Source organism: Sapajus apella, unplaced genomic scaffold (assembly GCF_009761245.1).
Source record: "Sapajus apella isolate SASKATOON/1434 unplaced genomic scaffold, GSC_monkey_1.0 scaffold48, whole genome shotgun sequence".
Lineage (NCBI taxonomy): Eukaryota > Metazoa > Chordata > Mammalia > Primates > Cebidae > Sapajus > Sapajus apella.
This window is the reverse complement of record NW_022436988.1, coordinates 120713-137710: the sequence shown is the minus strand read 5'-3', so window position 1 is coordinate 137710 and position 16998 is coordinate 120713. Positions and strand designations below refer to the sequence as shown.

General features: G+C 64.0%; 1 protein-coding gene across 2 annotated transcripts; it reads left to right on the top strand.

The window, feature by feature from the left end:
• Positions 1–1593: 1593 nt before the first annotated feature.
• METRNL (meteorin like, glial cell differentiation regulator) lies at positions 1594–16624 on the top strand. Of its 2 annotated transcripts, none has more exons than XM_032241190.1 (4): positions 1594–1921; positions 6968–7353; positions 14711–14770; positions 15784–16624. In XM_032241190.1, exons 1-4 carry the CDS (start codon positions 1740–1742, stop codon positions 16101–16103), a joined length of 948 nt encoding a protein of 315 aa, XP_032097081.1. In that variant the 5' UTR covers positions 1594–1739; the 3' UTR covers positions 16104–16624. The 2 variants fall into 2 exon arrangements, with proteins under 2 accessions (XP_032097081.1, XP_032097080.1); XM_032241189.1 differs by lacking the exon at positions 1594–1921 and adding an exon at positions 3115–3133.
• Positions 16625–16998: the final 374 nt, after the last annotated feature.

Sequence of the window (16998 nt, the reverse complement as noted above, 5' to 3'; positions counted from 1 at the left end):
AGTCCTCAAGCTCTGAAATGCACAGGTGTGTTCCCCAAACCTCAACCCGACCTTGAGTCTCAAGTGATGTCACCTTATGTGCTCGGCAGTCCTGGCTCCAGGCTTTTGAAGGGTGGATGCTGAAGTGCGCATTTCCGGTGCCACTCCAAACAGATCCTACCAATGAAACTACCTTCAGCCGTCACTTTGCCATCTTCCGGTTCTTCAGGCCCTCAGCCTCGTCCCAGCTCTCCTGAGGGGCAGGTCTGGCCCGACCTGCCTTTGCTGGTGACTTCAGCCCCTGCAGACTCAGTTCTCAGATCCTCTCTCCACCTGCTCCGGTGGTCACAGCCCAGTTGTTCAGACATCCACAGTGGTTTGCCAGTCCTCCTGGAAGGCATCTTGGCCGGGAAAGAGGGGACAAGGCCACGCCTTCCCACCGCTGGAGCTGAGACTAGGCGTCTCGGGCAGGGCCCCTGACGCGCAGCTCCGAGGAGCCGGCTTTGCGCTCGCGCTCGCAGCGGGGACTGCCTGGCGGCGCCCTCTAGCCCTCCTTCTCTGGCCCGAGTCTGTACGGCCTCCCCAGTCCGGGCGGGGGTCTCCGCTGTCTCCCCGCTGGGTCAGGAGCATAGAGGCCGCGGCGACCACCTGGGAAAGGCACCGACTCTGAGAACACACGAGCGGGACGCTCCGCAGGTCTTGTCCTGTGGACATGGGTGGGGGGATTTGGCAAAATATGCGGAGAGTTTGGGTTGTCGAAGCTGGGTCGGGGTCGCTACTGATGTCTAGAGTGCAGGGCCAGGGTGCTGCTGACATCCCGCCACGCGCAGGGGGTCCCCAACCCGAGAACCATCGGGCCCCCGGATCCAGGGCGAGGCTGGCAGAGCTCGGCAGAGGCACCGGCGCAGCAGCAGCACGTCCTCCGGGTGCAGGGGCCGCGCGCTCGGCCCTTCCGCGGGGGGAGCCGGGCCCACAGCTGGGCCTCCCGATCCCGCCGCCGCGGCAGTAGGGAGGTGGGACCTGCCGAGGCTCGAACTCTAGGCAGCACCGGGTGCCTGGACCACCCCGCGGGGACCCAGCACCGGCGGGGCGAGGGCCTGCCTCGCTCCGCGCCGGGGTCGCCGCGGGATGGGGCCGGGCGCCGCCTCCGCGGGGATCGAGGTGGCAGGCGAGGCTCGCTTCGGCCAGTACTCGGGGATCTCGGGTTTCCACCCCGCTTCCGCCTCGCACCCGCCAGGGACCCGCTGCTGCCGACGCCCTCCCGCCCCGACTCTGCTGTTCCGGCCGGACCCTTTCCCCCGGACCCCGCTCGCGCCCCGGAGCTGCCTCCCACCCTCGGCCTCGCCCCCGCCCCGGCACCCGCGCCCCCGATTCGCCGCTGACTCGGTGTCTGCGCATCCTGCCCCGCGCCCCGGGAGGAGTTTCCGGCGCGGGGCGGGGCGGGGCGGGGCGGGGCGCGCGTGGGCCCCACCCCCCAGCTGAGCCCAGCCGGGCGGACTCAGACTCGCCGACTTCAGAGGCTCGGCGGCGGCGGCGGGCGCGGAGATCTGCGCGTGGCTCTAGCGGCTCCAGCGGCGCGGGCGGCCCCAGGCGGGCCAGGATGGGCGGGTGGCCGCGCGGGGGACTCAGGGGGCGCGGGGGGCGCGCGAGGTGATCGCCGGGACTCGAACCCCCCACCCCCGCCCCGCCCGACCTCGCCGGCCCCAGGGTCTGCTCCCGGGGCGCGGACGCGGGGCCGGCGGCGGAGTCGGAGCCAGAGCATGCGGGGCGCGGCGCAGGCAGCCTGGGGGCGCGCGGGGCAGCTGTGGCCGCGGCCCCTCGCCCCGGGCCCGCCCCCGCCGTCGCTGCCGCCGCCGTTGCTGCTGCTGACCGCGCTGCTGGCCGTGCTCCTGGGCGGCGCGGGCGCGCAGTACTCCAGCGACCTGTGCAGCTGGAAGGGGAGGTGAGTGCGCGGTGCGACCCAGGCCCGGCCCCTCCCCTCCCGTCTCCTGCGCTCCGGGGCAGGCGGATCATGCGGGGGCAGGCGCGGGGCCAGGGCTCTGGGGACCCGCTCTCCAGGCCAAGTCCGGGGCCCGCCGTCCCCCACCCCCGGTTCTAGAACAAAAGAGCCTGCGGCGTCCCGGTCCCTGGCCAGGAGGTCGCCCGGGGGAGGCGCGCTTGGAGCGCGCGGGGTCGGGCCCGGCCCGGCCGCCCACTCGCTCCCTCCGCTCGTGTCTGAGCCTCGGGGCCACCGGTCCCGTGACCCCACCCCGGGGCCGGGCAGGGGTCGCTCCGTGGGGTCTTGCGGGCTCGGGAAGTTGCGCTCCCGGGGCCGGGGGGAGCCTGGCCTGCGCCGGGGCAGAGCGGGAAGGGGCGACCGCGGCCGCGGGAGGGAGCCGCGGTTTCGGTCACCCGCACGGACCGCAGCGAGGCCCTCTTCTGTGCGGGCGGCGAGCCGCGGGCGGCCACCTGTGCAGGGATCCGCGTGCGGCTCCCGCCGGGCCCCCCGCCCCGGCTCCGTGAAGGTCAGGCCGCCCTTGGTTGCGGCGCGAGCTGCGCTGGGCGACCACCCCCCCTCCCCCGCCCCGGCCAACCCGCGGTGGCCGCCGAGGAGTTTCTTTAACTCGAGTGCCTCCGCGAGCGCGCCCTGGGGACCGCCGCTGCTCCGACGCGAAGCCGCGGGCGCCGAGGACACCGCGGCCGCAGCCCGCCCCGCGCGAGCCTTGGAGATGCCGGTTCTGGAGTTCGCAGACGCGCGGGGCCCGGAAGGACGCGCCTCCTGGGAAGGCTGGGCAGCCCCGGGCCGGGGTCCCGCTTCCCCGACCCAGCAGGGCGCCCCCGCCTCTCGGCCCGGTCCCCTGGGCTGGAGGGACCCGCCGGCTGCCACCCGCCCTCTCCCCGCTGGGGGCCGCGTCGCGCGGTGGTTTCAAGCGAAGCTCTTTTCCGAGAAGGTTGGGGCTGAGCGGACTCGGGGCGGGCGCGGGCCACCCGGGGGGAGGCGCAGCCGCCCGTCTGCATCTCTGCGAAACCACAACCCCCTAGTACCCCCAGCGGAGTCGCAGTGCGGGGGGCGGGGAACCGGCGCTGCGCGGGGAGATTCGCCCCGAGAACCGTGGGCGGCGCCGGCTGTCCCGGGAGCTGCGGCCGGCGGAGGCAGAGCGCGGACCGAGCTGAGGTTGGCCGCGGGCGGCGGGGGGTCTGGGGGAGGGTCGCCTGGGAGCGCTGGCGCCGGCGGAGCTGGCTGGGAGCCTCGGTGCAGACAGCTCTTTCGGGGCTGCCCTTGCCCCCGCAGCGTGATTAAACTTCAGCCTGCTGCCCCTGCCTGGTGGGTCGGGCGCCCCCACGCCGAGGCCTTGGGGGTTCTGCTTCAGCAGCCCGAAACCAGAAGCAGCGCCCGCCGCCAGGCCTGAGTGTGTGGAGAAGGAGCCGGCACCCTTTGCCGGGTGTCCGGGGACCGTGTGGCGGCGGGAGGGGCGCCTCCCGCACCCGTAGTGGGCCGGGGTGGGTGGGTGGCAGCGGACGCCAGTGCTTCGCCCTCCAGGACCTGTGCGCCCCCCGGCCCACCTGGAGACCCTCTTGGCCATGGTTGCCAGCGTGCTCCTGGCTTCAGGCTCCCCGAGGGACGTCCCCGCCTGCAGCGCCCGCGGAGGGCAGCTGTGGGGGCTGCTGGAGCTGCCGCGGTGCTCCGGAGGGAACATGCCGGGCTGTGTTTCTGGGCATAAACGAGACTCTCGTTCGTTGTAGTCACTGCCTGGTTGATGCACACACTTCACAAATCAGTGACAGAGACTCGCTGTTGAAGCCGGAGTGCGCTGGCCCACTGGGGACTTTTCTCCAGCTGTCCCGAACAAGCACAGGGTGGGGTGAGCGCTGGTGTGCTGGGTGGATTCTGATCCCCTGATAGCCGGGGAGTTGCCCCCATGACATGCGGCAACAGCCTCTGTTGTTAGGTGTTTCTAAGCAATTAAGTAGGAGATTAGGAAACCCCTCTCTGTGGGGGGAGGCAGGACCAGCGCCCAGTCTTTATCAGCCAGCGGCCATAAAGGTGGACCATGAACTTTCCCACTGCTGTGAGCATCACAGGTGCGGTCACACCTGGTTCGTCTCCTGCAAGGTGGGGACTGAACTCGCCAGAGGGTTCAAAGCCCTTCCTGGCTTTGCTACAGGAGCCTGGCGTTTTGTCCTGGTGACCCAGAGTTGTGGTGTGTGGGCTGGTGCCAAAGCGCCTGCACTGCTTCCTTCAGCCGGTTCCTTTATCCACTTGGGATTTGCCCTCCTTTCCATAAAGGTGCCCATGAGCATGTGGACCTGGTGGGCACCGTTGCTGACTCTTAAAAATGCATCGCTTGGGTCTGCGGATCTGACATAACTCAGTCTTGCCAGCTCCCTGAAGTTGAGAAGAAACACAGCGTTCTCACAGCAACGGGACAGAGTTATTCTGTTTATGCTGAGCTTGTGTTGCCTGCTCTCACGTGGAAATCACAAAAAAAGTCACGTTTTTGCAATCACAGCAATTTTTCGTACACACGTTTTTTTTGGGGTTTACCGTGGTGCTGAGTGGCTCGAGGTGAGACTTTTGAGGTCTAGATCTTCTGGCAGGAACCAGCACCATCCTGAGTCTTCGACTTCATGCGGAGGTCTGCTGGGTCCCAGGCTGAAGGACGCATGGTTTTACATTTTTTTGCCTACACAGGTCTTGGACGTCACATGCTACTGATTGAATATCTCCATGTCAGTGGCCTCGTTGGGGTGCCGTTGGTCTGGCTGTTTTGGAAGAACACGGGGGGTGGGGGAGCAGTCCCTGTGCTGGGTGCAGACCCCTCTGAGTGGGCTGAGGAGACGTTCGCTGAAGGGCGAGGAGGCAGGGTGCCTCTTTCTCCTGTGCCCACCTGCGTTTTGTCCTCGTCCTCCTTTTACCCAGTGTCTTCTGAGTGGGTGGAGCCAGCTCTGCCCACCAGATTAGGGTAGCATGTGCCAGGCCAGGACGCCCGGCTCAGGCTGGGGTCAGCCTCCCCCGGGCAGAGGGGTGTGGCTGCCTGTCCCCAGGAGGGTGCCCTCCCTCCGCCCCTGCCCTGATGAAGGCAGTGCTGTCAGAGGTGACCAAAGCCCGGGGTGAGAGCTCCCCACTTCTTCAACCTTCAGGCCCCCCCAAGAGGGAGGCAGGGCCAGCACCCCATTTTATTAGCCAGTAGCCATAATGGTGGTCAGGAAGGTGTCTGTGGTTTCCGTGAAGAGGGTTGAGGCTCAGTGCCCGAGCTTGGGCAAGAGAACAGTGGCCTCGATGCAGGAGATGGGGGGAGGGGATGAGAAGTCTTTTTCGGTTGCTTAGGAAGAGCTGACTGGAGCTGAGCGTGTCAGCCACTCACGATTTAGTCTAATTGCTACACAGCAGCCTCATCAGCCCTTCCCACATGCGTGTTGGATGAGCTTGTGTGAGCTTTATTGACTGTAATTTGTGAGTCTGTTCTGGGTGTGTGAGCCTGGCAGCCGCCCCGGCCACTCATGACCTGGGGCTTTGTGGGGGCGGGAGGGGGTGAGGGGGTGCACCCCTCGACGAGGCTGCCCTGTGATGTGGCCGCAGCCTATGAAAAGTGAGGCTTGGGGGCCCGGAGTGTGAGTCACCAGCGGTAAATGGGAACCACATGTTACGCATTTTCTCTGCTGCAGAAAAGGCTTCTGGTGCCTGGCTCAGGCCAGGGCTCTGGAAAGAGCATTGCTTATTTCACATAAAAATCCTAAGAATGTGGGTGAACCTGTCTGAGATCTGATCAGAACCCACTTTCATGTAATAAAACACTTAGCTGAAGTCACTGGGTTAGTTCCAGGCCCACTGGCGGTTATGACGGGACTGCTAACCACCAGCTGGCATTTACGTTTAAGGTTTTTGATGTTTCAATTTCTTGAAAATCTAACTGTTTCTACCCAGGACCTGCCTCTCCGGGAGTGTCGTGCACTTCGTTCTTTCTATTTAACATTTATTAGGGGTGAAATTAGCTTGCTGCTCACAAGTTAGCCCCCGCCTGAATCCTCACTCTGTGGAGGAAGTTCACCTCGCTTTTGCAATGAATCTTGCTTTAATGAGAGCTTATTTTTTGCAAATACTATCATCGGTGCAGGGTCTTCAGGCTTTCAAAAAATGGTCAAATCATTGGCTAATGAAGTGCTAAAAGTCAAAACTCATCAAGAACCTCCATTGCCCCAAGCTGCCAACACTCCTAATTAATTTAAAAGCTGTTCTCTGGGGCAGGTTGCTTCCCGGGTTCCGCCTCCACACTCGGTGGCCCCATTCTCACTTGACCTCTAGCGTCCCGGCCCTCACGTGGTCATCTGGTACTACAGTTGGTACCCAGGGGCTGTTGGCGTTCCCGTGATCTTCCGGAGGAATCCATCCCTTCCTTGGGGCCCCATTCCACTGCCCCTGCGCCCCCAGTCACCCTGATTCAGGGACACTACAGAGATCGGTGTTTGACGCTGGGGCAGCAGAGGGGCAGACGCCGAGCGTCAGGGGGCGGCTGGGGAGCCTGGGGGAGCACCACCTGCACTCGTGGGAGCTTGGCCCCGCCACACCATGGCCCTTGGCACAGGTGCATGGAAGGAACTGGGTAGGGGCACCTGCGAAGGCACCACCCTGGAAGTGGGCCCAGTGCCGAAGGGTGGAGATAGCGCTGGCCTGCCTCATGGGCACGGGTCCGAATGGCACCTGTGGCCAGCAGCGGGTGGGTCCGTGAGCCGCCATCATTTCGAGAAGTGTCCCCCTCACCGGCTCCCTGTGGGCAGGTGTGTGCTGGGGCAGGAGCCTCAGCTCCGAGCCTGGGTTCCCCCTGCAGTGGGCAGGTGTGTGCTGGGGGCAGGAGCCTCAGCTCCGAGCCTGGGTTCTCCCTGTGGTGGGCGGGTGTGTGCTGGGGGCAGGAGCCTCAGCCTAGGGCCTGGGTTCTCCCTGCAGTGGGCAGGTGTGTGGTGGGGGCAGGAGCCTCAGCTCCGAGCCTGGCTGACGTGTCTCCCTCCGCAGCGGGCTGACGCACGAGGCACACAGGAAGGAGGTGGAGCAGGTGTATCTGCGCTGCGCAGCCGGCACCGTGGAGTGGATGTACCCGACGGGCGCACTCATCGTGAACCTGCGGCCCAACACCTTCTCGCCCGCCCGGCACCTGACTGTGTGCATCAAGCCTTTCAGAGGCTCCTCGGGGGCCAATATTTATTTGGAAAAAACCGGAGAGCTGAGACTGCTTGTGCGGGACGGGGACGGCAGGCCCGGTGGGGTGCAGTGCTTCGGCCTGGAGCAGGGCGGCCTGTTTGTGGAGGCCACACCGCAGCAGGACATCGGCCGAAGGACCACAGGCTTCCAGTACGAGCTGACCAGGAGGCACAGGGCGTCGGACCTGCACGAGCTGTCGGGTGAGTGGCCCACCCTGGGCGGGGCCGGGGGGTTGGCCTGGGCTCCCCTGTCTCAGCGGCGGGCTGTGCCATCGTGGCAGGTGTCTCTGATTTCTCCTCTCCCCCTCGTCTGCTCAGCCTTGGTGAAAACACTTCTTGTTTCAGGTGCGGCGGGTTTGCCCAAAGGGCCCCACAGGCGGCTGGGGTTGGGGGTCACTGGCGCCAGCAGAGGGGCCCTCCTGGGGGTGTGACATGCTGTAAGGGGGTGTGGGAGGTTCAAATTAAACCGCCTGTGAAATGCAGCCTTTCCGACTAGAACCACCTGTGAAAAGACTGGCCCATCTGCGTGAGTGTTCTGGGTGGAACGGCCTTGGAAGAGCAGCCTGCCTCCTGGGAAGTGTGTCTGGGGACTGTGGTGGGGAGTGTGGAAGGAAGTGTAGTGGAAAGTGTGGGAGCATGGCGGGAAGCGTGGGGAGCGTGTCTGGGAGCGTGTCGGGGAGCGTGTCGGGGAGCGTGGCGGGGAGCGTGGCGGGGAGCGTGTCGGGGAGCGTGGCGGGGAGCGTGGCGAGCACGGCAGGGAGCGTGTCTGAGAGCATAGTGGGGAGTGTGTCTGTCGACCGTGGCGAGCATCCTCCTGTGGTGGCAGGGCCGGTGCTGAGGGACACGCCCTGTGCTTGTGGACGGTGTAGCTCCTTTGAAACGGGTGCTTTTCCCATTCAAACGGCTCTGGGAATTGGCTATTTCTGGTGTCAGCTGAAGACCTTGAAACGTCGATTTTTGGGTGGGAGCTGAGGCTGACTCAGCCTGGAGCGGTGCTGAGCTATGATGTCCAGAACGTGGGGCCAGCCCCGGTCCCAAAGGGGTCTCATGGGTAAAATAAGCCGACAGATTCCCTGTGTGGCAGGCAGGGAGTGGAGGTGTCATGGGGTATCTGTGGATGCCTGTGCCTGGGGGAGAGGTCCTTCGTGGAGGGCTTTGTTGGTCTCTAGAAAATTCTGTGGGCAGACCCCAGGAAGCATGAGGTCCTGGGAGGCACATGTGGGCCATGTGACCTCGTGGTCTGTGTTGCTTCAGCCTTGGGCCCCTGGAGGTGGGATGGGGCAGCTCCCACCACTTGCTCTGTGAGCAGGCCCAGGGTGCTGTCTTTTGGGGATGCCAGGGCCAGGTGCAGGCTCCACACTGCTGCTGGTGGGGTCTGAATGTGGGGCATGGGGCCCTTTGAGCACCATCAGCTCCATGGGCAGGGTGGTCACCGTCCAGGGCTGTGCAGGGTCTTGGGACTGTGTGAGCTGGGACTGTCTGGACCTCAGCTTGGGAGCTGTTCCGGGGGGTTGTCCCAGCGGCGGCCGACCAGGTAAACTGTCTTGTGGTCTGTTGTTGTCACGCATGGCCGGGGGTCACTGGCATGATGTGGGCAGAGGCTGGGGGGCTGCTTCGTATTCCATAGGACGCCCCAACCCAGAGATTGATCCGGCCCAAAATGTCAGCCGGGCCCGGGTGGAGACAGCTGGCTGAGGGGTGGGCGTGCCTGAGGTGAGAGGGAGCACCAGGGTTGGTGACTAAAAGATTCTCTGGGGAAAACCAGCCGTACGAGGATCTGAAACGTACAGAACCACATCCTGAGCAGAAGTCCACACTTTTGTGTTCTGTGTTCTTGGTCCAGATCAGTTTTCCATCTCCTTCTGAAATCTCTCTCAAGTGAGTGTTGGACCCCCTACCGCGGGAGTCCCCGAGTCCCGACAGGGTGACCCATGAGCTTTGACTGCCCCTGCAGGGCTGGACGCTGATGTCAACTCAGCTGTGCTGTGGTTGGTGGCATGCTGGATGAAACTTTATTTGGATCACCAACAGTTAAGGTGGGCCGGAAACCTGGGGGAGGGGCACAAGCCTTGGTCTTGGGGCCCCAGAGAGAAACTCTCTAGACAATGAAAGCAAGTCTGGAGAAATCCAGGCACCAAGTTCAGTCTTCCTGAACAGAGGTAGAAGGTGCCAGGCCAGATATTAGGAACTTGCGAGCATTCTCTCTGCTGATTTAAAGTGTTAATTGGTCTTGAAGAGCGGGGCTGTGGTCACATGTTCTGTGGCCTGAGCTTTGTTCTGCTTCTGTGTGAGAGTCTTAAAGGGGCTGCAGTGCAATCACCATCCCGGCAGGTGCACCTGGACGGCCACATTTGCACAACCCACGTTTCTAGATTTCCAGTGGAAAATCAGTGGTTCTGGTTGTCAGCAGGGGTGACCCTATGGAGCCTGTGAGCTCACCTTTGGGAACAGAGACTGTCTTTCCTGCCTCTGGGGGTGGTGGCTGAGGCCTCCAGGCCCTGCTTAGGCTGGGGCGGTGGGTGGGTTGGGAGCGGTAGTGGGGGTTGGGGCTGAGCGGCCTTGGGTTCCCTTGGGGTCACAGGGAGGCAGCAACCCCTCGTGAGGAGTGACTTGAGCCACCAGGGGCCAGAGCAGGCGTCTGGCCAGGGGTCCCTCCTCGCCCTCCGTGTGCTCCTGGGTCTGTAGGGCTCTGCGCAGGACCGTGCCCAGCACACACCAGGCTGGCATGGGGTCCCAGAACTTTGCTGCGTCCTGTACGCAGGTGCTTGGGTTTCCCTGTTTATGCCCGGTGGCCCTCTGCCCTTTGCTTAAACTGAGCGGACACGATTTCCAGCGCCCTGTGGGTGGTGGGTTTCTCATCGGAGGAAGCAGACCTGCAGGGACCCTCAGAACTGGGGACAGAGGCCCAGACTCTCAGGTTCACTGGGGCCCCCGGAGCTGGGACCCAGGCCTGGCATCTCCACGGGAACGGGCACAGGTGTCTGACCCAGCTGGACCACAGGGGCAGGGCCCTCACGAGAGGTCTCCCCGGTCCTGATGGGGTTGAGGGACAGGAGGAATCCGGGAGGCAGATGCGTCTCCTCTCCCCAGGGTATTGGCCTTTCATCAGGGGATGGGGCCCCTAAGCCCTTAATGCCGCAGGAATGGATCCACAATGTGGAATGTCGGGGCCATCTGGCAGCAGGGACGCCATCCCCTGGGCACGGCTGGCTCCCCAGCACTCTCTCGCCCATTCCTGCACTCCCGGCAGCTGTGGCAGCCTGCGGAGGCCCCGCAGAGCCTGAGGTGTGCTGATACCTTGGGCCTGGCATGTGCCGCCCGCTGGGAGGTGGGCGAGCTCGCTGTGAATCAGAAGTTCCAGTTTGTGCTGACTTAGGGCAGAGGCTCCATGGGCTGGAATCCTGGACAAGAGAGGGTGTGTGAGCCCATTCCCTGCCCAGCCAGCATGAAACCTGCTGCTCCGGCGGTTCTCCTGGGTGTGACTGGCACATTTGTGCTGCGTAATCGGCTTGAATACATGAGACGCACCCATAACCCAGAGCTGGCCAAAGCACGGGCAGGCTGCTCCTTCAGGAGTATGGACTGGGCCAGGTGGGGGGCAGAGGGGACCAAGCCCCGGGGCCTTGGGATTTGGCTACCTCTGGGCCGGACCTCCCAGCTCTGAACCAGCCTCAGGCGGCGCAGATGCCTTTCTTGGATGTGAGGAAACCCTGCCGGACGGGAGGGGCGGGGAGTGGACAGGTGCAGCTCCAGGCGGTGCCCAGATCTGTGCTCAGCAGACCTGGCTGAGGCTGCGTGGTGCCGCTGTCCCCAGGCCAGTGCATCTGGGAAACAGGCCCCATCCAATGGGTTGGGGATGTGGGTGGAGGCCCCGTCTGGTTCTGGGGAGCACAGACCAGAGGCCGTCCAGGCGGGTCAGGATTCCAGTCTGTTCTTCGGCTTCTCCCAGGGCCTCCTGTCAGGTCCTTCTGGCTTGGCCACATCTGTGCTCGGGGCTTGGGGTGCAGGCCCCAGTGAGCAGGTGCCAGGCTGGGCAGCAGCGTTGTGGACACACACAGTGGCGGGGGGGGATGCTGCCTTGATGCTGGTCACGGTGCTGCCTCAGACTCCAGGGCGCCTCAGGGGCCTCCATACCCCTTCCCTTTAAAGAGCTGCCCCTGGCTGAGCCTGTAGGCAGGTGGTCAGCTCGGTGGGCGCAGAGCCCCTGGAGAGGTCCTTGACGGGTGGGAGGAATGGGTGGAAAAGTGGGGAAGATAATCCGCATGATTTCTGGAAGCAGAGAAGGAGGGGGCGGATTTTCCAAGGCGTCCCGTCGCTCATCTGTCTTTCACTTCCTGCCTCAGTGGCTTCTCTCCAGCCACTGTAATTTTCATTTTAACCACCTCCCGGCTTGTGGAGAGGAAGGGTGTGACCCTACCAGCTTCCTCACCAGGAAAAGGGAGGGAGAAACGGAGGAGGCAGGGGGAAGGGCAGGGGGAAGGGCAGGGGCCAGGGGCCAACACCCCCCGGGCGCCCCAGCAGTGGACTGCAGCCTGGAGCCCAGCCGCGCTGCGCTGGTGATGGTGGCGGCCCTGGGAGGAGCCTCGGGAGCTCGCCCTGGGTCCCGGTCTCCACCCACCTGCGGCTCACTGTTCCTGGCGCCTCAGAAGCGCTGTGTCTCCCGTCACCAGCTGCGTGGGAGTCCCAGCTGTCGTGGTCACAGAGGTTTACCACCAGAACTGCCTGAGTCCTGCTGGCCGTCCTTGCCTGGGCAGTCCTGCCGGACGGGCTGGTGTCTGTCACCCTTGGAACCAGCCGGTCCTGCTTTGCTCACGGCACTGGCTCTCCACCCACACCTGCTGTCCAACCCAAGTCCCCACAGCAGCCCCCCAGCCCTGCCCTGCTGGTCCCTCCCACCCAGTGATGTCCCCGAGACATCCACACTCCAGCTCTCCCCTCCAGGAGGATGGACCAGGACTCCAACCCTTTGCCGGCCCCCCCACTCCCTGGAAACTAGATAGCAGTGTCCGTGACCAGCGGCTTCCGCCGCCGTCACAAGCCTGGCTCCGTTAATAATTGTCTCCAGATCGTCCTCTGTGCTGTTGTGAAGGCGACTCCACTTTGTAAAGCTCAGGATCAGAACAAGGAGGTCTCCGGGGTGCTCTTTATTAGCTTAGCTGTCAATGGGAGGTCTCCGGAGGCTTCCAGCAGGCCAGGCTGCAGGCACTGACCCCCCTGGGCCCCACACCCCTGCCGTCGGCCGGGCGAGCCAGGGCGGGGTACCCAGGGCGCGTGAGGAGAGCGTCTCCATCCTCCCCCGCACTGTCCGCTGAGGTCGCTGGGCTGTGACTCACAGAGGGTGAGGCGCCAGGGCTTGGATATGCTCGCACGCCCAGGCCCGTGGCTGGGCTGTGGGCTGCGCTGCCCCAGGGTGGGGGCCCACGCAATGACCGCATTTGCTGACCGGGAGGACGGGCTTTGGGCACCTCCCGCCTCTTGCCCTCCAAGGCCCCTGGCCCTGGCCCAGCCCCAGCTGTCATGGCTGCCCAGGCAGAGGGTGCTGCTCAGTGCGGGGACCCTCAGGTGGGCTGTGGTCACCGTTCTTGTCACTGACCGACCGCCACCCATGTGAGGGGTGCTGGGCTGGGACCTCTGGCCCTGTGGGGCTGGGCAGCTGCGGGCCCGGGGGGCAGTCTCACCTGTGGGGTTAAAAGTGCTGCCTGAAATGTGAGCCCCTTGGGCTGCGTGGGCTCTGTGTGTCTCTCCCGGGCTCGGGTGGGAGTCTGTGCTGCTGGCCTCCATCTGGCCCCCACCTGTGTCAGGCAGGATGGGGGTCCACATAGGTGAACTAAGTGTCCAGGGTGGGCACACCCCAGGGCCCCCATAGGAGAGTGCCTAGACCACTGGGCTGCTTCCAGGCCGGGGGTCAGGAGACCCCAGTGCAGGGGCTGCAGCGTGGGTCTGCACAAACCAGCAGGAAGGGGATTTGACCGGAGCTCCCGCTCTGCAGGGCTGCTGGGGGGCGAGGCTGGATCGGCTGGCCTCTAGGTGCCCGGCAGGTTGTGCTGGCTCCACAGCTTCTTTTTCTTGATAACTTGTTGGAAAGAAAGGCAGGAGGTGGGTGGGCCGGTGAGTCACGCTGGGAGGTGCCCTCACCCTGCCTGCCCTCACCATGCTGGCCTCATCTCGAAGGGTTAGGACCCCAGACATTCACCTCCACTCCCTGGAAACTAGGGACCAGGGGTCAACATAGACCCGTGCTTGCCCAGGGCGCCGCAGACTCCAAGGTCTCATGGACCCCTGTGCAGGCCCTGAGGGTCCACGCAAGTTCCTGACCCCAGAAGCCCTCTCTGAGCAGCTGTCTGCACCTTGCCAAGGTGCCAGATATGCCTGCTGCTCTGAACCCCAGGGCCCCCAGGTGCCAGCAGCCAGCTCGGGCCTGCACTCATCAGCCAGGTGACAGCTCAGCCCAGCTTAGCCCAGCAGGAGCAGCCGGCCAGGGCGCAGACATGAGCTTCCTCCAGGGCCAGCGAACCCCCAGGCAAGGTGATCCCAGCTCTTGGCCAGGGACCTTCCAGAGCCTTCAGAATGTGAAATGGCGCAGGGGAAACAGGTGTCATTGAGATTTCACATCTCAGAGTTTCTACTGAGTTAGGAGACTTGGGGCCAAAACCTGGAGGCTCAGAACAGGTGGGGTGAGGCCCTGAAACCTGCAATAAGAGTGAATAATAAAACCGTGTTTCCCGAGTCCGCCCTGAGTGTAGGGACGCGTGGCGTGCAGAGGCTTCTGTTTCACGAGGCTCACCCGTCTAAGAAACTGGGGCGAAGGGCAGGGCGAGGGCTGGGCCGGGAGGAGGCTGAAAGCCGGTTTGGCCGGTGCACGAGCCTCACTCCACGCTTTCTGCGTTCTCTGGGGGAGGCCAGGCCCCAGGGTTCAGGGCATCAGAGGGGGGTTCTGCCTGCTCAGGGATTCCCTTCCTGGAATCTCCGCCTTTCTGACCCTTCCAGCTGCTTGGGGGGCCCTTGCGGTCCAGGGAAGTGGGCAGCACAGCTGTGGGGGTGCCTGCCTTTTGAGGGAGCTGGGAAGTCGGGGTGGTCCCAGTATCACGGGGTATAGATGTGGAGGTGGGGCGGGGGCACGGTTTCGGGTCAGCCCCAGGTGGGCTTTGCGTTTGAAACAGGCATGGGAGTGATTTTTGAGTGAGTCCGGCTCAGCCACACTGAGGATGTAAGCGGGCAAAGGGCATGAAGACCCCCCCAATCAAGGCCCTGGGATGGGCCATGGCTGGCTGAGGGTCTGCTCTCCGGTCCGTGCCATCATGGCCGCGGTGCAGGTGCCTTGGTCTAGATGGAGCTGAGGGGTCCCCGGGGTGAGATCCCGGTGCGGCCGAGGGCTGTGCTTCTGTCTCCTGCTCTGCCGCCCCCCATGTGCCGCCCACTCACCCTGGCCACAAAGGTGCCTCAACGTGGACACCTGCCCCGGCTGGGCTTTGCTGAGTGTGAGATCAAGTGATGTGGCTGGCGGCAGCCCAAGCCTGCCCCGTGTAGGCCGCTTGCTGACTCTGCGTTTCTTCTGCAGCCCCCTGCCGCCCCTGCAGTGACACTGAGGTGCTCCTGGCCGTGTGCACCAGCGACTTTGGTGAGTGTCTGCCTCGGCGGCTCTGTCTCCCGGGCGCCCCCGCTTCGGGGTCTAGGACAGGCCTCCGGCTCTAGCGCTTTGCTGACCCCCGGAAGGGGGCGCTCTGCAGAGGCCCAGGGCTAGGCCCTCCTCCGGCCCTGGGGACTGGACTCACTTGGAGGGAGCTAGGGGCGGCTTTAGGTGCCCGGCAAGCGTTTCCCGGTGTGTAATGTGATCATTGCTCCTCTCGGGGATGCTGGAAGTCCATTGTTTCCCAGCAGCTCTGCGTTCGGAAGTGCTTTGTAAACAGCATTTTATCAGCGGCCCAGAGCACCCTTGGACACTGCCCGCCCCCACCCGAGTCCATGCTGTTCCACGCCCAAGGCCCCGGTGGCCCTGCCGCTCTGCAGGGGGAGTGTGGTGGGTCCCAGGGCTGCAGCCCCTTTGCCTGTGGCGTTGGCACAGACGCTCTCTGGGAAGGGTTTGGCCGCGGGAAGCCACGTCCCGCAGGGCTGAGGCTCAGCATCCCACCGCCAAGCTCACGGACAGGCCCCTTCTCACGGCTTTCCTGGGCCCTGGGCGGGGTCTCCAAGCGCAGCCCTGATGCTGTCCCCATGCCCACCCTCCCTCTGTCTCCTCACGTCACTCTCTCCTCTGAGCTGGAGTGGGCCTGTCTGAGGAGGGCGCAGGACTGCAGGGGCACCCTGTGTATCAGCTGTTCTGACTTGGACAACACGGCTTTTAGGTACTGTTTTCCCACTTACGCGTCTGGCCCTTGGTAGAGAGAGCACCTGTTCGCTAACGGAGTCTAAATGGCTGGGACGAGCCCTGGTGGCTTCCTGCTGTTAAATTGTGCTTTTCAGCAGGAGTTTCGAGCTAGATGGCAGAGTCTGCGGTCAGCCCCCGTTCCAACGCCTGTCGAGGGGGCACTGCGGGGGATGAGGGGGCGTGTGAGGCAGATGGGGAGTGTGCGGTGGCCTGCGTGCTTCCCCTGGCTCACCCCCCACCCTGTCTCCACCTCCTTCCCTGCACAGCCGTTCGAGGCTCCATCCAGGAAGTCACCCATGAGCCGGAGTGGCAGGACTCGGTCATCCACCTGCGCGTGAGCAGACTCTACCGGCAGAAAAGCAGGGTCTTTGAGTCGGTGCCCGAGGGTGATGGCCACTGGCAGGGACGCGTCCGGACGCTGCTGGAGTGTGGCGTGCGGCCGGGGCACGGTGACTTCCTCTTCACTGGCCACATGCACTTTGGGGAGGCGCGGCTGGGCTGTGCCCCGCGCTTCAAGGACTTCCAGAGGATGTACAGGGACGCCCGGGAGAGGGGGCTGAACCCTTGTGAGGTTGGCATGGACTGACCTGGGGTCCTTGGGGCACTGCCTCCCTCTCATGAGCCACAGGCTGCGGTGGGTGCTGGAGTCCTGGTGGGGGCCAGGCGTCCGGGGCCCAGACCTGACCCTGGCACCCAAGCTGGAGGTTCTCGCCACACTCAGCCCCGTGAGCTCCCAGCCATGGACGCCCTGGCCGATTGGAAATGCTGTAAAATGCAAACTAAGTTATTATATTGTTTTTTGTAAAAAAGAAATGTGCATAAGAAACAGTCCTGTGTCGTGAAATGCCCGGGGACCCCATTCGATACCGTTCCTTAAAGACACTCTGGGTCACCGCATGTGGCCGGGAGCTGGGTGAAGGGCTGGCTGCTGGCGCCGCGGGCGGGGAAGAGCCTCAGTACCATTCAGAGCTGTTATTCTCATGACAGAAGTTTTTGGAGCCAAATACCTAGGTTTTTAGTTTTATTTTTGAAGAATGAGCATGGCCAGCTGGGGCCCTTTCCGCGCTGCTTCCTGTTTCGTTCTGGAGAATAAAGACCAGGGTCCGACGACCCATGAGCCAGCCTGCCTTTCACTGGGTCAGGTGCCCACGGCCTGGACTGGGGCCTCACTAGACACAGCCTGGGGCTCCCGCCGGCTCCTTCCAGCTCCCCCTGGCCACTGTCCCTCAGCACCTGCCCCTGTTGTCTCCATGAACTCAGGTCCTGCCCTGTGGCTCCAGCCTCCCCAAAGCTCAGGAGCCCACAGAATGTCTCTGGATGCCCAGGAGCTGGTCTGAACCCAGGTTGGTGACCCTGTGTCCCCAAAGGATGCGGCTACCGGAACAAATCACCACCCACTGTGGGGCTGAAACAGCCTCGTGCTCTGAGTCCCTGAGGCCACAGTCCACAGTCAGTGTGGACAGAGCCTTCATCTTCTCAGC

Bases quoted from the DNA above. Each gene is read 5' to 3' on its own strand.
- METRNL (XM_032241190.1), top strand. From the start codon at position 1,740: ATGCGGGGCGCGGCGCAGGCAGCCTGGGGGCGCGCGGGGCAGCTGTGG. The intron at 1,922-6,967 runs GTGAGTGCGCGG...CTCCCTCCGCAG, and splicing joins CTGTGCAGCTGGAAGGGGAG to CGGGCTGACGCACGAGGCAC. The intron at 14,771-15,783 runs GTGAGTGTCTGC...TTCCCTGCACAG, and splicing joins CGTGTGCACCAGCGACTTTG to CCGTTCGAGGCTCCATCCAG.